Raw genomic sequence first — 22,520 nt, 5'->3', positions numbered from 1 at the left:
TTTTAAGATAAGATGGCTTTAAAACTACTATATCAATAGAGGACATTTACTTACCGTAGTAAATCCCTACATCATAAGTTCAGCTGTAGCTGGCCCAAAAGGAAAGCATTTTGATTTTGAGGCATTTGGCATTGGTAACTTGATCTATAGATTGATGTTTTCATCTTATATTGAGTCTAAAACATTTTACTATTTTATCCAAACTATTATACCTCTACAGTGACAATGCCTGTGCATAGTTTTGGCATCTTCTTTTGATCATAGATAGGCTACTGGCCTAATGTCATTAATCTCTCTCTCTTTTTTTTTTTTTTTCTTCTCACAATGCCACCAGCTTTCTGAAAAAGAGGGTAATGTAATGGAGACAGATAAAACATTTTTTTAGGTAGCCAGACCAAGAGAAAGAGAAAAACAGGTATAACTTATATAACTAAGTCGTCGTTGCCTCTAATGGTGCAGAGCCCCGTAAAGGAAAGCCTTGTCTTGTACTCTGCTGTGTCCCCCATTTTTCAACAGCACTAGCACATAGTAAGCGCTCAGTAAACATTAGTTGGATGGCTATCGAAGGGTTGGGATAGAGTGGTTGGACTGAGCACTGTCATGAGTTTGTAAGTGTAGTTTTAGAGTTACTCGCGTATGTTTGAAAACTAAAAACAAGGCCAGTTTCAGACAGGATTAAGGGACTAGTCAGCTGGCCAGTCTCCCGGGGTGCTAATCCATAAAAGACATTGATAACACTGAAAACATTGAAGACAGAGAAAATTGAGTTTACTAGAATTCCTTTACAGTATGTGATTGGGATTGGGCCTAAGACAGTCTAGGGACATGCTCTTTTGTTCTCTAAACAGATCTTTGTTTTCTAAGGAGGATGGGTCCAAGTTAATTACAGAGCTTTTGTTTGGCTGAGTGAAGTATTCAAATCGGGAGGGGCAGAGCCAGAGTTTTTCGACAAGCGAGAATGTAGTTAAGTGCTGTTACCAGGGATCTTCTTATTCTACTTTTAGGCAGAATTGAGCCTTTTTTTCTAAATGAATTTAAAGCAACACTTAAAGAATGTTAGTTTAAAAGGATATCAAATTGTAGCCTACGCAAGGTGATTACAAATTTTGGTGTCTCGTTGAAGCTGTGGACTAGTGCTGTCTTATAGAGAGAAATATTTTTAAAGAAATTTGATAGCCACACTAATAAAGTAAAATGAAACAGGTAAAAGTAATTATAAAAATATATTTTATTTAACCCAATAAATCCACAATATATCATTTTAGTGTATAATCAATATGAAAATTATTGGTGAGATATTTTACATTTTATTTTTCGTATTAACTCTTCAAAAACCCATGAGTATTTTTGGACTTAACTCATGGCACATCCCAGTTTGGACTTAACCACTTTTCTGGTGCTCAGTAACCACATTGGTTAGTGACTACTATATTGGACAGAGCAGTCCTAGACTATGTCCAGGATAAGAGTCAGTGACCCCAGTAGGCATCACTGAGCTGGTCGTAAGAGGTCTTTTAAACAAAATTCTCTCTGTGGCCCGCATGAAATTCTCAGTGGTGGTACCATTCTTTAAAAAAATTTTTTTCAGGAACTATAATGATAAGTGTGTTGAAGTATTTTCCTTCATTTGTGATGCTGTAGGTTGTTTAATGCTTAAATAAAATGAATGTCGTTCATTCGGTTAACCTCATCTACAGAGTAAAGCATTACCAATTGATAACTACATCTGTTTAGACCAGTGATGGCTAAATGTTATGTTACGGTAATTAATGGCGATGAGAGAGGAGGCCTGGTTTATGGATGTCATACTTGGGAGCTGGTGGGAAACTACTTACGGAGATGACTGGGAGTAGCCCTAAGATGTGAGTTCAGGAAAGGTGTGAGGGTACAGATGATTATATGTGCTCAATTTGTCAACCGATTGATAATTTTACCTAGAGTTTAGTTGTAGTAGTTTTCCTTTTTCTCCTCCTTTCTCAGTCATTATCACACGTTCTTTGTTTTCTTTTTTTGTTTTAAATTGAGATGTAATTCCTGTAAGATGAAATTCACCTTGAAAGGGTGCATTTCAGGGGTTTTTAGTGTATTCACAAAGTTGTGTAACCCACCCCCACTATCTAATTTCAGAACCTGTTGTTTTAATGACATAATCTTCTAGGGTTTACTTTCCCAACTCTCCTTCCTTGGTAACTTTACTCAAAAGAGGGAGAAGGAAAGAGAGAGGTGAAAACTAGGAAGGACAGCGTGGTTTTAGGAAGCCCATTTCTGAACTCTGGACTGTATGTGGATACATCCTCAGGAGCATTAATACGATAGTAGAATTGGAGGAGGTTTAGAGGTTGGTTTAGGAGATATTCTGCTGTTTCCCATTTCCCATCTTGGCCCAAAATGCTGACAATATGGTCTTATAAACATCTGAGTTAAATAATCCTTTTATCAAATTGGAAAAAAAAACCTATTTAGAGTTGTTTGAAAAATTACACAGTTTAAATCCACTATAAAATAGATGTTATTTGCATTGATTGGTTACTCATCTGTAACATTATTCTAGTTCTAAAACTCATTTCAAGTAACCTAAGTTTTAGAAGTGAAAGGAAACTTCGGGCATATTAGACATAGCTCAAGGACTCTTGTTTGTGTCAAGCCATTCTACCATATATCTTTGTATGGTTACCGTAATTGTTTAGAATATTCTCCTAGGGACATTATTGTCAATTACCAAGGATTATATAGTCAGTTCCTACCTTGCATTTCATTTGAATCGTACTGTTCTGCATTGTTTTAAATGGCCACGTTTTTGTTTTTATTGAGAGGAAGGCAACTGCAAGGAATGTGGTTATCGTGAGCCAATCTGACCTTTAGGGTATTTGAGATATTTTCCAACTCTGAGATTGTGGTTGCTTTCTGATTGCCCTTCTGCTTGAACATGCCTTACTGCTTAACTGTGATGCTCTGTTCCTTTTTTCACTTGATGGACTGGACCAAATGAGAAGTATTTCCGGAGCTCACTCTTCAGATTGAAGGAAAGAACTGAGAGAGCTTGTGTTTCTATTTTTTTCTTTCCTTCTTAGGCTTTCGTCTTTCTTCTGGAAAACGTTTCCGCCACTTTTCACAAGATTAGCCAGTATCCCTGGATCACATAAGGATGGCTTTGTGCTGTACTTCCAGACTGAGCAGAAGCACCATGTTGATATCTCCACAGGGGCCTCTGCTTCCACCCTTCCTCTGGCCAGTTCTTCAGCCATAGACTGGATCTTTTTATCTCACCCCAAATTATTTTCAAGCCTACGATGAGTGAAAGAATATAATATCTAAGAATATGGTTTTAATTGGGGCCTTCATATTTTTGTACAGTACATTTGTTTTTTTTTTAAAGTGTCCCATTGCAGATTGCAAGTATAAATTACTGTCAGAATTACCATACAAAACTCGCTTGCTGACTTGAACTGGTGGTATCTTACAGAGCAATAGAAAACATGGTGCTAATGAATAGTGTGCCCAGAAACTCTTATTATAGGGTTGGCATGAATTCTGCTTCATGACAAGCTTTCTCAAGCGACAGTTGAGTTTAAATCCTCTTTTTCATTAGTGAGGTATAAAATGTTCATAATACCTTCCATTGTGCTGTTCTTTTGTAGCCTAGTAGCATATATCTTCCATGTTCACCAAGACACCCTTTAAGATCCTACCAGTTACTTCCTATCTCATAAGTAAGATTTGTTCAGGAAATAAAAATGTATGTTTTCCCATTGTTAGCTGTATGTTTTTCTAATAATCACATCTGAAGCTTATTAGGCAGTAATAGCCTTAAGATATTATTTTTTTAAATGTACTACTTTGGTCTTAATACTAGTTTTTAATCTCTTCTTGTTTCTGTGAAGTCTGAATGAGATTTTCAAAATTGAATAATAATTTGATCCGTTAATCTTTTGAAGCTAGTAATTTTATTTTCTTCTCTTTGCAGTCTCTGAGGTTCGCAAATGAATAGAGCTTCATTACTGCAGTCTGCATTTAATAACCATTATCCATTATCTTGTAATTAAGACTCCCTGTAACGAATCATGAGGACAATGCAAAAATACATAGTACATTTCTTTAATGAACTGGAAAATGTTCATCTTGTTCTATTTAGTAATGAGTTGCTGAATAGTCATTAAATCCACTGGAGAATAGAGCTAGATGGATTTTGAAGACTGTCTTGAGTTTGTGGTTAATCTATTAGAATTAGAATTTCATCTTCTATTTTTATCAACAGCTGATTAGAAGTCATTCTGTTTGACCGAATTGATTAGAAGACCGTATACAAGGGCAGCTGTTGCTTAATGAAAGTTTTTAATGAAACTGTACCATGGAGACTTGCAATTATAGGCCTTAGAAAAGCTTTGAGTTGCTTTAGACCACGAAAAAAGTCTTGTGCTAGAGATTTCAAATTTGGAAAATAAAAAAATACAATGTAATATCATACTGTAAATTTATTATTAATTTTAATTTCAACCAATTACATTTGAATACTAGTCTATTTAATGTGTTGCTTTTGACTTTTCAGGCCTTTCATCTCCTAGTTTAGTTATTTCATTGAAATTATGGGCACTGATGAAAGAACATTTATATGGACAGCTATTTTAATTGTGAGATATTTTCTCATATTCTCATAAGGTTTTTTTCCCCAGGCTGAGCAGAGGTGAACTTGGTTTAATGTTGGATTTACATGAGCTCTGAGGAGAATCTGTGGTGCTCTGTGGTGTTGGTAATTCGAAATCTAGCATTTATTTCTCTAAGGTAGTTTTGTTTTAGCAGCGGGGGCAAGGGAAGCAATATTAAAATAAGTAAAACAAAGTGTGTGCCTATCTAGTCCCACTGGAAAATCCATTGTTCTTTTGACGGTTGTAAAATACGAGTGTACTTTCTAAAGTATTTTGTGTAATTAAAGCTCGGCCTTATTCCTGGATTTAAAGAGATAGCCAGGGGTGCCTACCTCCCTGCTATTTGAATCTCTTATGTGGTCTCTGATTCTCAATTGTCCTTCCTCAACCTCTCCAGCACAGACACCCTATTTAGTATCTTAAACACTGATCTCAGGTGATCAACGGATTTTTACAGTCAGTTTTTAAGACACGCATTGACACACACACCCCAAATATCACCACTCCCTGTCTCTGCTCCCTGTCCCTCACAGAGATTCCTTAGATGCATCCATTTATTATTGTTGGGATGTGTCTTGCACTTTCTATGCTTTTGGTGTTTCTTCTAATGGTGGTTTTCTTCCATTTGCTCTCTCATCTTCACATTTTATCTCTCCTTCAAGGTCTCTCCCAAATTCCCCGTTCTATGAAACCTTCCCTTGTTTTCGCTAAAGTGAATCTGAACCTTTCCATTTCTTGTTGACTATAATACTTACTTGGCGTCTGTCCAAAACACTGTAAATACTGTATATAATTTGTATCTTTATCCATATGTGATTTCCATATGGATTTAAGGACTTCTTGCATTAAAATTTAAGGACTTCTGGTATCAGCTTTGGCATGTGAAGAGCTTGGAAACTGTCATAACTGTCCTTGGAGCAAGAAAAAGCCAAGTAAACTGAAAATCAGTGACTTTTCTCAGACCCATTAAGGAGCTTAAGTCACAGGGCAAACTGCCACCTTGAAATCTGTAGAGACAGGAAGATCCTGAGGGTCACAGCTGAGATCTGCTTACCTGCTAGAGCCATAAACTGGTAGGAACACTTACACGGTAATGTTGACAAAGTGCTGGAGGCTGCATGTGGGCCCCACACTTTTGTGGCTTTTACCTCCAGGAACCCCAGGTTCTCACAGTGAAGAGCTCAGAAAGATCCTCTCTTGGCTGTGGCAGGGGAAGGGGAAGATAATCATTATGAAATATGCCCAGAGCATTCTCCCTGTCAAAGGTCCACTTTCCAGGGCAAAAGACTTTATTAGAACCTTATCCTACCTGGGAGGGCATTTCACTCTAGTCTTCCTACCTCACCAAAGTAGGGGAGAAAAGCCAAGACATACTTATGAAGGTTACAGCCCAAGGACAAAGGCCCACTTAAAGACTAAAATTTAATAAGACTATAAAATACTTCCTCTCTCCCATACACTATCATCACAGCAATAGGGCTCCAGTAATCCAGTGGATTACGGCTGACAGAGCTAAAAGACATAGACTGTCTCTAAGTAGGAAGACTTAGGAAGCCTAAAGTAAACATGAGAGACAAAAACCAGGATGTTATAGGACTTGAAGTCTCCAATACCTGTGGCTACAACAGACATTAAACACAGCCCAACTCTTAGCCAGATTAACATAAAATCTCACAGTGAAGTCCTATCTATCTCAATTCCTATTACCTGATGTCGCGACTGGCATTCAACAGAAAATTACAAGAGAAGGACTTCCCCAGCGGCACAGTGGTTAAGAATCCGCCTGCATGGGGACACTGGTTCGAGCCCTGGTCCAGGAAGGTCCCACATGCTGTGGAGCAACTAAGCCCGTGCACCACAACTACTGAGCCCGCATTCTAGAGCCCACGAGCCACAACTACTGAGCCCGCATGCCACAACCACTGAAGCCCGCGTGCCTAGAGCCGTGCTCCGCAACAAGAGAAGCCACCACAATGAGAAGCCAGCACACTGAGACAAAGAGTAGCCCCTGCTCACCGCAACTAGAGAAAGCCTGCACGCAGCAATGAAGACCCAGCGCAGCCAAAAATAAATAAGTAAATAAATCAATAAAATTAAAAAAAAATTTTAAAAAGGGAAAATTGCAAGAGATGCTAAAAGGCAAGAAAAAACAGAATCTATACAGACAAACAACAGAACCAGTCAGATATGACAGATATGTTAGAATTATCAGAAAGAGAAATTTAAAGTAACTATGACTAATATGTTAATGATTTGAACGGGAAAAGTAGACAACATGAAGGAATGATACGTAATATAAACAGAGAGACGGAAACCCTAAGAAAAACTCAAAAGGAAATGCTAGAAATCAAAAACACTGAAGCAGAAGTGAAGAATGCCTTATCAGTAGACTGGATAGGGCTGTGGAAAGAATCAGTGACTATGAAGATAGGTTAAAAGAAATCTCCTAAACTGAAATGTGAAGAGAAGAATGGATGAAAAAAAAACAGAACATTCAAAAACTGTGGAACAGTTTCAAAATGTGTGGCACATGTACCCGAAATACTTGAAGAAAGAGAAAATTGAGTAGACAGCATATTTGAAGTAATAATAGCCACGAATTTTCCAAAATTAATGACTGATACCGAGCTGCAGATCCAGGAAGCTCAAACACTTAGCAGAATAAATATCAAAAACAAACAGACAAACAACAAGAAACACTACATCTAGATATATAATATTCAAACTGAAGAAAACCAAAGACAAATAGAAAATTTCAGAAAAGAGCCAGAGAAAAGGAAAAGGAAACAATTCCAGTGGACTTCTCATTGGAAACCGTGTCGGCAAGAAGCAAGTAGAGTGAAATAGTTAAAGTATCAAAGGAAAAACCCCACCAACCTAAAAATCTATATTCAGTGAAATTACCCTTCAAAAGTGAAGGGCTTAGACATATTAAAAACTGAGGGAAATCATTGCCAGCAGATCTGCCCTATAAGAAATGTTAAAATGTTCTTCTGGAAGGAGGAGAATTATATAGGTCAGAAACTCTGATTTACATTAAAAAGGAAGGCTGTCAGAGAAAGGATAAGTGAAGAACAAAAAGAAATTATGTTTCTTTCTCAGTTGATCTAAAAGATAACTGTTTAAAGATTATACCATATGGATAAGTGAAGATGAATTTTACAGCAGTGTTATAGGGGATAGGAGGGAGAAATGAGGAATACTTGGTTGAAAGGTAACTGCAGTGCTTGTGTAGCAATATAGTGTTATTTGAAGGTAGATTAGTTAAAAATATATATTGAAAACTCTAAAGAAGTATACAAAAGAAGTATAATTGATATGCTGAGAGGAGATAAATTGGAATCATATAAAATGCTCAATTAAAACCAGAGAAGGTAGAAAAAGGTGTAACAATTAATAAAAAATACAACAAATAGAAAAAGGTATAATTAATTATAAAAAGTAAGACCCTATTATATGTCATCTGTAAGAAAGCCATTTTAAATATAAAGACTTTGAAGGTTCAGAGTAAAGAGATGGAGAAAGATATACCATGCTAACATCAGAGTAAAGCAGAAGTAGGGGTATTAATTTCAGACAAAGCAGACTTCAGAAAAAGGAACATTTTCAGGGGTTGGACAGAGAAGGACATTGCATAATAATAAAGGGCTCATTTCTCCAAGAAGACATCCTAAACAATCCTAAACATGTATGCACCTAACAACAGAGCATCAAAATATGAGGCAGAATCTAGTAGAACTGAAAAGAGAAATAGACAAATCTGCTATTATAGCTGGAATTCAAGACCCCTCTTTCAGTAGTTGATAGCTCAAGAAAGCAGAAGTATCAGCTAGGATGTAGTTGACCTGAGTAGCCTTTAATCAACATAATCAAATTGATGTTTATAGAGAACTCCGTCCAACAGCAACAGAATACATATTTTCAAGTTCTAATGGAACATTCACCAAGAAAGGACACATCCTGGCTCTTAAAACACACTTCAATGTTTAAAAGAATAGACACCATACAAAGTATGTTCTTGGACTGAAGTGGAACTAAACTAGGAATCAATAACAGAAAGACAGCTGAAAATCTCCCAAATAGTTGGAAATTAAACAACATACTTCTAAATAATACATAGTTCAAGACATTCTCAAGAAAAATTTTTAAAATTTCTTTTGAATTAAATGAAAATTAAAATACAACTCATCAAAATTTGTGAAATTGTGCAAAAGCAGAGCTTAGAAGGAAATTTATAACAGATGCATATATTAGAAAAGAAGAATGATCAAAAATCAGTAATCTCAGCTTCTACCTTAGGACATAGAGAAAGAACCATAATTTATGTCTCAGGCAAGCAGAACAACAGAAATCAAAATTAGAGCAGAAATTAAATGAAATTGAAAACAAGAACAATAGAGAAAATTTTAAAACCCTAAAAGCTGGTTCTTTGAAAAGATCAATCAAATTGATAAACTTCTAGTCAGAATAACCAAGAATAAAAGAGAGATTACTAATATCAGAAACGAGAGATCATAACTGTTCCTATGATCGTTAAAAGAATAATAAAGGAATACTATGAACAACTCTTTGCCCACAGTTTGATAATGTAGGTTACAGGGATCAATTTCCTGAAAGATAGGAACAACCAAAACTCCCACAGAGAGAAATAGTCTGAATAGGCCTATGTCTATTAATGATGTTATTTTAATTTTATTTATTTTATAAAATGTTTTAATTATAGAGTGTTATAATAAATTTGCTTATTTATTTAATAATATAATGATATAATGATAATACTTTAATAAATTATTAAAGAAAAATAATTAAAACCTTCCAAAAAGGAAAGTACTAGCTCTAGATGGTTTAACTGATGAATTCTACCAAACATTTAAGGAGGAAAATAATACCAATTCTCCACAGTCTCTTCCAGAAAATAGAAGAGAGAGCACTCACTCTGTGAGACTATCATTACCCTAGTACTAAAACTAGATAAAGACATTACAAGAAAGAAAAGCTATAGATAATTGTTACTCATGAACATGGGTGTGAAAATCCTCAATAACATAGTAGCAAAATGAGCCCAATGTATAAAAAGAATAATATACCACAGCCAGCTGGGATTTACTCCAGATATGCAAGGCTGGTTCAATGTAATGTAATCCACCATATCAAGCTAAAAAAGAAAAAAATGTATGCCAATATCAATTGGTACAATTTTGGCATTTGACAGATTCCAACACCTATTCATAATAAAATCTCTCAGCAAACTAGGAATAGAGGGAACTGCCTCAGCTTGATAAAACATACCTACAAACAGACTTTAGCTAATATGCTGGGAAACTGGATGCTTTTCCCCTAAGACCCCTCTAAGAACAGGGAAGGATGTTCTTTCTCACCACGCCTACTCAACATTTTACTGGAAGTCCTAGCTGGTGCAATAAGACAAGAAAAGGAAATACAATGTATAAAGATTGGGAAGTGTGGTAGACTGATAATGGCCCCCAAAGATAGGTTTACATCCTAATCCCCAGAACCTGTGAATATTACCTTTTTTTGGGGGGGGAAAAAAAAGAGCCTTTGCAGATGTATTTAAATTAAGGATTTTGAAACGAAGCTATTATTCCGGCTTATCCGAGTAGACTCAAAATGCCACCACATACGTCCTTATAAGAGAGAGGCAAAGGAATATTAAGCTCACACACAGAAGGGAAGGCAATGTGCAGGTGGAGACAGAGATTAGAGTGATGCAGCCAAGGAATGCTGGCAGCCATAAGAAGTTGCAGAGACAAGGAACATGTTCTCCTGAGAGCCTCCACAGGGAGGGCAGCCATACTCACACCCTGATTTTGGACTTCTGGCCTCCAGAACGGTGAGAGAATAAATTTCTTTTTCTCTAAGCTACCAAGTTTGTTATAATTAGTTACCACAGCCACAAGGTATTAATACAGAAAGAAAGATATAAAACTGTTTTTCTCTGTAGATGACCTCCCTGTCTATGGAGAAAATCTCTCCAAAACAACAAACTCCTGAATTTACTAAGTGAGTTTACCAAGGTTTCGTGATACAAGATTAATATACAAAAGTCTGTTTCTTTCCTATTTACTGTAATGGGCAAACAGAATTTGAAATTTAAGAAAACTACCATTTACAATAGTAATTCGTAATTGACATAGTTGGTATAATCTAATCTAACAAAATATAATCTGTACTTGACCTGTACGCATACCCGTTAGATTGCCTAAAGTTCAAAAATTGACACCACCAATTGTTACCGAAGATGTAGAGCAACAGGAACTCTCATTTGTTACTGTTGGGAATGCAAAATGGTGTAGCTACATTGAAAGATAATCTGGTAGCTTTTTTCAAAGCTAAATATGGTCTTACTGTAAAATCTAGCAATTTCCCCCCTAGTTATTTACCCAACTGATTTGAAAATTTATGCCCACACGAAAACCTGCATATGAATGTTTATAGCAACTTTATTCATATTTGCCCAAAACTGAAGCAACCAAGATAGCCTTTAGTAGGTGAATAGATTAACAAATGGTGGAACAGTTATGCAATGGAGTACTGTTTATCAATAAAAGGAAATGAGCCAGGAAAAGACAGAAGTGAATGTTAAGTGCATGTTGCTAAGTGAAAGAAGCCAGTCTGAAAGGCTGCGTGATTCCAATTATATAACATTCTGGAAAAGGCAAAACTGTTGAGTTAGTAAAAAGTTCAGTGATTGCTGGAGCAAGGGGGAAATGAAAATGTGAAGCATAGGGGATTTTTTAGAGTGGTGGAAGTATTTTGTATGGTACTGTAAAGATGGATATATAACACTATACATTTTTCAAAACCACTAGAAGATTCACTACGAGTGAACCTTAATATATGCAAACGAACACAGCCATTTAGGGGGTCAGGGGATTCCAGGATGGAATGCACACTGTGGCCAAAGAATCAAACTATATTACAAATGTACAAAACAGCCTCACTGAAGGAGGTGGGAGAAAAGGTGCTGAGTTACATATCTTTGTAAATGAATTTAGTCTATAAAGCTTACAGGCCAGTGAAACTGCACGTTAACCCTAGACAGTCGTCGATGCAGTGGTTTTCCTTAATGGTGTGGTTAACAATTCAGAGAACACGATACATGCATACTGGATGTGCACAGTTAAATAAATGGATCATGGATGGTGGGTGCCAGGTTCTCACTGTTGGGGTGGGAGTTTACAGATAAGCAAGGGGAGAGGCCTAGAACAATCCTTGTAATGGGTCAGAGTTGGAGACATCAGTATAACTCGTCTTTAGTTCAATATAGACGTAGATAGTTAAATATGGAATTGTAAATATATATGTATATATCAATGGGTTAGAATATATACACAAATTTTTCCTTGCTCAGTCAGCTGAGAAGGCCTAAAAGCAAGATCCCTAGCAATAGCAATGAACACCTAGCACCAAGATCTTAGTTTCGAACACTATTTTCCAATAAAAGGAACCAGGGCTCTTTGGAGAAATGGCTTATTCTTGGACTGGGGTGGAAAACATATAAGATGAGCCTGGAGCATCTGGTAGTACCAGAAAGTAAGTGCTTAAAAAAACAAAAAATCCACATTATGGTGGTGTGTCAAAGGAAAACAGGAAGCAACTGAAAGAACTCCCAATGGCCAAACCTAGAGCCATTTGGGCAACAAAATAAATTAAGTAATATTGGATTATAAACCCAAGTAAAGAATAAATATCTTTGAGTCTATATTCATATAAATAAATGATTATAAATAAATGAATAAATGGAGAAGAGACAAGTCTCTCATGCAAAAATATCCAAAGGATGTATGTAGTTGCTCCTCCCTGAAGGAAGTGGCTTGCAGCTCCCATTCCTGAAGTGTGGGATACACACTAAGGACTTCTTTCCAAAGAGTACAGTATGGAAAATAGGAGGAAAGGAGTGACTTTTCACTGGAGAAACCTAGCAAATACCACCTACACCAGTGTTCAAGGTCAACTTCAACAGTGGGAAGTGATTGTTAATATGTACCCTTGATGTGATGTGATGAAAATGGCACATTACCTCTGTGGTTTTCTTCCCCAAAAAACATGTAACCCCAGTGTAATCATGAGAAAAATGTCAGACAATGCCAGTTGACAGAAATTTTATGAAATACCTGACAAGTACTCCTTAAAATTGTCAAGGTCATCAAAATAAGGAAAGTCTAAGAAGCTGTCACAGCCAGGAGGAACCTATGGGGACATGACAAATATATTATAGTATCCTGGATGAAATTGGATCCTGAGTAAAACTAAGGAAATCTAAATAAAGTATTATTTATCTAAATAAAATATTATCTTGGTTTTAATACATCAATATTGGTTCATTAATTATAACAAATGTACCATACTGATATAAGTTGCTAATAATAGGGGAAACTGAGTGTGGGGTATATGGGAACTCTCTGTAATGTCCTCGTAATGTTGCTGTAGATCTGAATCTGTTCTGAACTTAAAATAAATAAATAAAATGATATTTTCTTCTAAGCCACCTGCCCAATTTTGTTACTGGGACTGGAATGAAACCCCAAACTGTCTTCCTTTTCCCCATTAGTCAGTTAAACATGGAAAATATTATCATTTGCTTTTTATTGGTAACTGTGGCTACCCACCCATCCACCCACCCAAAATTTATTAAGCTTCTCATGTGTGTCACGCTCTGGGGATACAGAAGTGCACAAGAAAGGTATAGCACCTGTCTTCAAACAATACAGTCAAGAAAGAGACACAAACAATGTGTAGGCCACCATTACAGCTCCTGGGCTGCTACTGCTACCACGGTAGGTGTTTTCTTCTAGGTGTACTAGGAAGACAGTCTCCTCCGTAAGGGAGTTTGGCTCTTTTGGTTAACTTTAGATGGTGTGATTTTTAAGTGACCGTACCTTTTTTTTAGGCTTCTAAATATGGCCTTGGTCTTCTGTCTTAATAATCTTCTCTTCCGAGATGCTTAGGAGAATTCAGATAGATCCAGTGTTGTACCCAAAAGCCTTCTAGTGAACCAGAAGACAGTGTCACCTGTTAGGAAAACACATCATGGTTGCAGTGTGAATTTTTTAGTAATGTTCCTCTCACCTCTTACATCTGTTTGCGGGCTTTCATTTCTGCTCTTTGCTTGTTAGTTCTTATGTTGTAGGGGCCAGGCATTGGTCGTGGAGTCCCATTTAATCACTCATTCATCACCTTAGCACATGCCTACCTCAGGGCCTTCGCACTTGCTGTTTCCCTGCTTGTGGTGCTCTTTTCACAGATTCCCTTCATCAGTCTCTGAATTTTACTCATCAGAGATGCCTTTATGGTGACTATTTAAATACAGCTACCTCTCCCCGAATCTGTCACTCTCTTTCTCATTACGTTGCATTATTTTTCTTCACCACACTTCACTCCACCTGGCCTTTTTTATGTAGTTCTTTGTTTATTGTCTTTTTCTTCTAGAGAATCTGGTCACAAGGGCAAGAACTTGGTTTTGTGTCATGATCTGTTCCCAGCATGTAGAGCAGAATCCAGCACATAGTAAGCGCTCAGTGAACACTTCTTGAATGAATGCAGGCATGACAGGCACATCTCCGTTTCCCCAAACGGGCCTACAGGCCCAAAGGAAAGAAGGCTTCCAGTGACCTGCTTGGATAGATCAGAATTCCTGTGCTTCGTACACAGATTGCAACCCTACCTAGGTCTTTGCTCCATTTCTCTTTGTTTAACACTTGACAGTTTTCACAGTCTTTTCACAGAGATTGTCTCTTTTGATTCTTTGTATAACACTATGAAGCAAGTAAGAATTTCCAGACATGTTTTATAAATGAGAAAGGTTAGGCGATGGAACTTGCAAGGTAGATACAGTATCTGGCAGAGGGGGAAACCAGATCTCCTGACTTCTGACTCACCAAGTGATTACGCAGGATTTATGTTTCCTCTATACCTGCTCATAGCATGTATGCTTTTGAGGGAAAGGGCTTGAATGCTTTGTGTTTATATTTCCCACTGTGCCTTTCACACAGTGTGCTTGCTGAAGGCGCGCTGATTTGAACCTTTCTATCCACAGGGTAGTCCTGGGCGTGTCTTTTGCAGTTGAAACCAGAGGGGAAAGTTTTGGCCACTTCTTGTCTCCACTTCTTTTGACCATTTCTTTGAGAGACGTGGGAGAATCTCAGAGATTAGTCTTATGTAGGGTTCCACAGATTTTGTGCGCGAGGGCCATGCACTGGCCCAGGAATCACCTAGGAACCTTGTTTCTATTCAGATTATGATTCAGTTGGTCTGGTGTAGGGCCTGAGAGTCTATGTTTTATTTATTTTATTTTTTAAACAAACTTTTTTTAAAAATTTATTTAATTTACTTATTAATTTTTGGCTGCGATGGGTCTTCGTTGTTGTGCGCGGGCTTTCTCTAGTTGCGGTGAGCGAGGGCTACTCATCGATGCAGTGCACGGGCTTCTCATAGCGGTGCCTTCTCGTTGCCGGGCATGGGCTCTAGGCACGCAGGCTTCAGTAGTTGTGGCACGTGGGCTCAGTAGTTGTGGCGCACGGGCTTAGTTACTCCGCGGCATGTGGGATCTTCCTGGACTGGGGATTGAACCTGTGTCCCCTGCATTGGCAGGTGGATTCTTAACCACTACACCACCAGGGAAGTCTGAGAGTCTACGTTTTAAACACGTTCCCTGGTAGTGCCTGTGCTGCTGATCTGTGGTCTGCACAGAGCATTGTGAGGATGGTTCACCACCTGAAGGATGGAGTCTGTGTTTGGCTGTCTGACTGTGTGACCCTCAGTAAGTTTCTTAGAGACTCTATAGCACATGGGTTAAGCTGTATTGCTTTGGTTAGAATTCTACCTACCCCCTGCCCTGTGTGACCTCAAGCAAGTTACTTTACACTTCTGTGCCTTAATTTCCTCTTTAAAAATGGGGATCATATTAGTACTTATACAGTTATTGTGAGGATCGATTGAGTCAGTACTTACAAAGCACCTAGAATAGCGCATAGTGCACAGCACTCAGTGACTCTTAACTATTATTATCCTCTCTTTGTCTCCTTGTGCTATTTTGTTTTGGGTTTCTATTCAGCAGAAACCTACATCAATAGGTTTAAGATACATTTGAGAGACAGGAAGTGTTAAAAATATTTGCAAGTTGAAAATGCATGGTGTCTTTCATGAAAATCACAATCTGGTTGGAAGACAGAGCTTTCATTAACGAACAATGCAGTAGGAATCAGCTAATGGTGTTTCTCCTTGTGTTGTCACAGCTGTACTGTGTACTTTCTATCACATGTAAGAATATGAGTAGGCCCTCCGGTTTTGTCGTAAAATGTTACGATATATGATGCTAAGCACAGGGCATGAAATTGTTTCTATTCCTCTCAGTTTTGCATTAAATAAACCAACTTGGTTTTAATTGCTGATATGGAAATATAGAGACAAGAGCTCCAGGGATCAGTGAGAATCCATTTGGTGCCTAATTTAATCCATCGTATGGTCAGGGGAAAAAAATGTGGACAGAATGATTTTAAAGAGAGATTTGGTTTTAGTTTTTCAAATAATTGATGAAAAATAAAGTCATGTTCCTCAGGAAAGAGAATTTACACAACTCGTTTCTTCCACTGACTCAAAAGTATAAAAAATAAGTTTTTTAATTAACATGGAGTTTTTTCTTCCTTTTGTTTTAGGATCAGATTTTATTAAGACCTCTACTGGAAAAGAAACAGTAAATGCCACCTTCCCAGTAGCTATAGTCATGCTACGGGCCATTAGGGATTTCTTCTGGAAAACTGGAAACAAGGTATATTATTGCCAGCAAATCTTCCTTTGGAGTAAAGATAATGTTATTTACAATACTCGTCACAGCCATGATAACTGTCTTTATAGGCATTATAGGCAGATGGTGTGAGTGCGTTACCTGTATTAAGATAAACGTTTAATTTACCTTTCACTACCAAAGAATACATTCGGGGGGAAACTGTGCGATTCCCAGAAAGTGAGTATGAGTGTGGGCGTTAGGATGTGTGATCAAGGTGTAAACTCACTTTGTGTCCTTTTATTAACCGAAGACAATTTTATCACTGACGAGAGATTCCTAAATGGGTTCCTTAACGGACTAATTCTGCTGCAACACAGAAACTTTCTGGTAAGGCGTTGGCCAGAGAAAACAGGTTAATGCAGAAATTAAACTTCTTGAGGAATGGAAAGAATTGCAGGGTAACATTTATTGAATGATAAGCTGTGGTGGTGATATGAAAAGTTTGCAATATAATGGGAAATAATCTTTTCCTGTCATTATTGAAGGACACACATAAATTGGTTTTTCTGTTGGGAAACCCCCGGTCCAGAAAAACTTATTACTTTTAATAATATGAGGTGAAGAGAAAATTCTCGAGGAGATGAACTTATTAAACAAAATAATGAAATGCTGTGAAACAGCAGGGAAAAGGTAGCTAGACGTTATATAGCTCTTGAATTAAATATCCACTTTTGCGTTTTATGGCAGCTGGAGGTGCTCTTTGGAAGACTGTTAAGCTGAGGAGGGTATATGCTCGCTTTTCAAAAAATAATACATATTTTTGAAACATGAATTTAAAAGGAAAAATGCGTATGAGGTGTTTTTTTTTTTTTAGATGAGTTTGGATTTTCCTTTTCACTTCAAGTTGCTTGTTTAGCTGCAAATTATCTCAAAGGATTTTTTTTTTAACATCATTGGCGAGAAAGGTAATTTTTATTTTTAAATGAGACTTTCCCTTCCTGAAAGGCATCTTTTAAAACCAATCTCTTGATTTCTGCTGAATAGAAACCCAAAAAAAAGAACTTTAATCCTTTGCCAGCTGGTTGTGATGACTTTATATGTGACTGTATTTCAGTTTATTTTGGAATCGGAGACCTTTTTAAGAAGGTACCTGGGTTTGAGAGGAAAGGAACTCCTTGCAGCATTTGCTCCTTCAGAATACCTTCATACTTAGAAGAGTACAAATAGGATAAATACCTACACGGTGACCTACATGTGAAAGTTAACCGAACTTGAGTAACCTCTACTTGGTAGCCTTTCTGCAATGGTCCAAATTAAAAAAAAAAAAAAAAAAATTATAAGAAAAGCTGTAAGAATGAGAACTCCAGCTTTGGGCCCCCCAAATGAGACCACCACCACTCACTAGATCAGTGGTTCTTACTCTCAGCCGAAGAACATCCCAATAGATGGGAAGCTTTTTATACTTCCAGATGCCTGGGTCCTCACCCCGGCAGTCCTGGATCAGTCTTCAGGCATCTCTACGTTTCGTAAGCTCCATAGTTGGGGCTAAGATTCTCCAGTGGGGGCCCAAGTCCTGTTTTGTTTTCAGTAAACATTCATTGAGTCGTTACCTGTGTGCCGTGTTAACCTCTGTTAAGTGCTAGGGATACAAAAGTGAACACGCCCCTTCTCAAAAGAGCCCTTACACAAGAATTTCAATAAAAGTTTTAAGTGTTCAGTGTTCTAGATCAGGGTAGTGAGGGAGGAACATTTTGCTGTCTTTCATTACTTTCTTTTTAATTGTATCCCTCCTTTCCTCAGCTAATAAATAAAGTTCATCCTGGTTTTATTGAGAAACAGGTACAAGTCAATTCATATTCATCTTGATCACATTTGATTTCACATAGGACCTGTGTCTATCTGCAAACCAGGGGCATTTTTTTGGATTGTTGACAAGCTGCCCGGGCAGCCCTTAGACTGTGAAGCTTCCACATCATTGATTTAAGGGGTGTTTTAAAATGTGACAGGCCGCCTTCCAGACCATGATTAGTGTCACTCCTGAGAAGCAGAGGCTTGATATTTCATAGCTGATTTCACTGCAGATTTATGTCTTCCATATTCTCTCCCTTAAAAAAAAAAAAAAGGATAAACTTACGCTAGAAACTGTCTTTCGAAACATTGCCAAATAGATTTGCTGGCACAACTGAATTGTATAGAAAAATCTATATGCAGCACTGCCTAATTGACAGGAAATGCTCCTGTGATTAACGCGTATGCTAATATGAGCTAAAATTTATTCTTTTTTTTGCCTCATCTCAATAAATAACCTGACTCTACCTATCTCCCCCTACTCCCCACACCTCCCCTCACTCTTTTTTTTTAATTGTTCTTTTGAAGAAATATCATTTTATTTTATTTTATTATTTATTTAATTTTTGGCTGCGTTGGGTCTTCGTTGCTGCATGCAGGCTTTCTCTAGTTGCGGCGAGCGGGGGCTGCTCTTCGCTGCGGTGCATGGGATTCTCATGGCGGTGGTTTCTCTTGTTGCAGAGCACAGGCTCCAGGCACGCAGGCTTCAGTAGTTGTGGCTCGCGGGCTCTAGAGCGCAGGCTCAGTAGTTGTGGCACACGGGCTTAGTTGCTCCGCAGCATGTGGGATCTTCCCGGACCAGGGATCAAACCCATGTCCCCTGCATTGGCAGGCGGATTCTTAACCACTGCACCACCAGGGAAGTCCCTCCCCTCACTCTTACAGGGTCACTTGGGCTCCAGAGCGATAGGCAGATATGGTTCGAATCTCTCTACGGCTGTTGCTTAGCTGTGTGACGTATGTCCGAGGCAGGGAAACCGGTTAGGAGGCTTCTCCCGATGTTCCAGTGAGGGCTGACGAGAGTCTAAACTAAAACAGTGGAAGGGAGAGTAGAGAGGAAAGTACGTGTGGAGATAGACGAGTTCAGAGGGTGGGATCGGTGGGACTTGACTTGGTGGGTCACTGGATGTGATGTGAGGGACGTGGTGGAGTCCAGGTTATCAGGAGTTTCTGGGTTGGGTTTGCTGACCTAAAGCAAGTAGACCGCTAGCTATTTCTCCGCCAAAGCTGGGCTTATTTGAGATCAGCCACCATGGCGAGCCACATGCAAGTCCCTGCAGGGCAAGGAAAGAAGTGTGCTTTATAGAGAGGAAAAGGAAGACAGCGTATACTAAGCAAGGAGTCCGGGTCTTTTCATTGGCTGAGTCCTTTGCAGAAAAGGAGTCTTTCTTCTTCCTGTCAGGCTCTGTTATCCAGGAGTTAGAACCCCCGCTTCTGGTCTCCCGACTCTATTTAATCAAGGCTTCTGTTTAATCATTTTTTACAGGTTGATAATGGGACCATTCATTTATCGTGTCCCTTCTCTGGCATTCTGTTAGCAATCGCCCCCTGCTGGCGCCACCTGTCAGAGCAGCCAAACTCTGAGTGGTCGAAGGCATGAGCTTTAGTTCTTGGGCTTTGGGTGTTTACTGTACCGGATAGTCAAGTTCTTGAGACAAGCATATCCAAATAAGCAGGTTTTACTGTATATAGGACACGTTTATCATTTTCGAATGGACCCAGGGACATCATTTGCAAACATCAGATATTGGCCGAATTGTGCTGTTTTGTGGTCACCTTCAGAGACTACTGAAGTGTAAAGGTCCCCTACACCGTCTTTTTCACCTGTGCTTTTTTAACTGTTTGGCTGCTCTACGTAACTTGGTCTACTTACAGCTTAGAAAAAGAGTCCCTGCAGTTAAGTTGATTAAAGTAACTGTCACCTCTCCTTGCTGGTTGCTGCTAATTTGTTTAGTGTGGCCTCACTGAGTCTCTCCTCTTGTTTTAAACCCACATATGTCTCTCTTGCTGCTCAGGATGGAGGGCTGGAAGGTGTACATTTCTTCTGGCCTCCTGGTAGAAACGGAGAATGAATGGGCTTTTGTGATATGTTTTCCTGTTTATTGACACCTCTCTTGTTTATCCCAGGTTCACAGCTATGGTCTAGATGGTTGAGGTTTATGACTTTCCAGTAAGTGAAATGTTAATGAGGGTTATTAACTCTCATTAGTGTCTCAGAGGCAGTGACATTCTTCCCATTAATCTTGGAAAAGTCGTTTTGTAGTGTAAATGGGCATGAGTCAGTGCTCTAAGGTCTTCTGCGGGGGCTGGGGGGAGGCGGGGGGACACGCGAAATAGGCTTTAGAAAAGAGAGGATGGAGACCCCGTATTAACACAGGACCAGTTTTTAAAGCAACCCAATAACAATGCTAAGCATTGCTCTCTTTCCCACCTCCCCTTTTAGGTAGGCTTTAAGCCGGCAGGAGGCATCCGCAGCGCGAAGGACTCCCTTGCTTGGCTCTCTCTCATAAAGGAGGAGCTGGGGGATGAGTGGCTGAAGCCAGAACTCTTTCGAATAGGTGCCAGCACTCTGCTCGCGGACATCGAGAGGCAGGTGAGGAGCAACCCGTTGTCCTTGGAACAAACTGACAAATATTTTTGAGAAAGAAATAAAAAGGCACTTATTGGGTTGTGAGAACTGGAGATGGAAACTCATCTGATGACCTCGTTGTACACAGCCTCTGCCTTCTTCCAAGCAAACCTCCACCTCAATAGGTTGGATGGAGATTCTGCTGAGTACATAAGGTGGGGCTTTATAATGAAATGTTAACTAAAATTATTATGTAATACTGTAATTATTAATTGATATGTATAGTAATATAATAATTAATGACTAATTCAACTCCGCTTTCCCCACAGATTTACCATCACGTGACTGGAAGATATGCAGCTTATCATGATCTTCCCATGTCTTAAATCAGCGACGAATTCCAGAAAAGTCCTTTACTATTTTTCTGCGTGATTGCTAAAACTATTTCATTAAAAAAATGAGGGAATAGGTAACTGACTTTTTTCCCTTAAAATTTCCATTGAATTTAACTCAAAGAATGAAAGGGAAAAGCCAGGTACACACATGGTGTGTACACACATGGTCCCCGTTTCAGCCATGTCTGAAATGGTCTTGATTGCTAGAAGATCTCCATTGTTAATTTTGTGAAGGTGTTCTCTTAAGAACTCTCAGTAAATTGTTAATGATAGCTTTGACAACATTAAATTCTAAGGAAGCAAAATGTTGACTTGCCCAAGAACCATGCTGTAGCAAAAGAAAATGCAGCACCCCTGAACCGCTCTTGTTTTCTCACTGACTTCAAGATTCACTTACTCGGCACCAATTTCCTGCCCTGAAAATCCGTCTTTAATTTTTGCAGCAGATATGCCCTTCTACTAATTGTTTTGCTAATGAAATTTCTGTCATTGTTATGTGAAACTATGGATATCATTGAATTTTTTAATTAAAAAAATTCCTGTAGTTGTTTATTTTTAAAAAACCTTTCGATTGTAGTAATACATATTGAAAAGTTAATCCATTAAACATATAAAGAGGTTTTATCAATGACTTTCTAGTAGAGTCCTTGGGTATTTATCTCAGATAAAGCACCTCAGTACATTATTAATAAATACAACTTATGTCTGTATTCTGAAACTTTCTCTGATAGAGTGAATAGGGAAGAAACAGCAGACACTAACAGCACTTAGTATGTGCTAAGCTCCTTATGTATATCAATTTATTTCACCCTTATTTAATCTCTGTTACAGCAAGATTAGTACAGTAACGTTTTTAATCCTCACAACAGTCAGTACTGATGTTATCATCCTTTTGTACAGATGAGGGACTGAGGCACAGAGAGCTTAAGCAACTTGCCAAAGGTCACAGAGCTCAGAATTAGCAGAGTCAAGAATCAAGCCGAGGCAGGCAGTCTGGCTCCTGAGTCTGTGCGGTCGCCCCAGGTACGTAAAACTGTCCCCTGGCACCCAAAGACCCATAGACAGAGCCCCCGGTCAGCTATGGGGAATGGTCATCTGCTTTGTGGGCTACCAGTTCCTTTACTGTCTCTCTCAACTGCCCACCTCCGCCTTTTTGGCTTGCTAGCACCTCTCCCACATTATAGAACTTAAGTTTTCTTAAATGGTGATTTTCACGGAGAGCATCTTTTTCTTCCTCCCTGAACAAGTCTCCAGCTACTCATAAATGGAAAACTCTGGACTGAGGAGTTGGTTTTGGCTTCATCTTCTCATCTGCTGAA

At 38.6% G+C, this 22,520-nt stretch overlaps 1 protein-coding gene across 1 annotated transcript in view; it reads left to right on the top strand.

The window, feature by feature from the left end:
- DERA (deoxyribose-phosphate aldolase) overlaps nucleotides 1-21,908 on the top strand; it is an 86,492-nt gene extending 64,584 nt beyond the window's left edge. The window contains exons 8-10 of the mRNA XM_065888205.1: nucleotides 16,319-16,431; nucleotides 20,681-20,830; nucleotides 21,136-21,908. Coding sequence (XP_065744277.1) covers nucleotides 16,319-16,431; nucleotides 20,681-20,830; nucleotides 21,136-21,192 — 320 coding nt within the window. The 3' untranslated portion in view covers nucleotides 21,193-21,908. The remainder of the gene's footprint in view (nucleotides 1-16,318; nucleotides 16,432-20,680; nucleotides 20,831-21,135) is intronic.
- Nucleotides 21,909-22,520: the final 612 nt, after the last annotated feature.

The sequence above is a fragment of the Phocoena phocoena genome, chromosome 11 (genome assembly GCF_963924675.1).
Source record: "Phocoena phocoena chromosome 11, mPhoPho1.1, whole genome shotgun sequence".
NCBI classification, from domain to species: domain Eukaryota; kingdom Metazoa; phylum Chordata; class Mammalia; order Artiodactyla; family Phocoenidae; genus Phocoena; species Phocoena phocoena.
The sequence above is the reverse complement of the archived record's forward strand: the minus strand, read 5'-3'. Positions and strand labels throughout refer to the sequence as shown.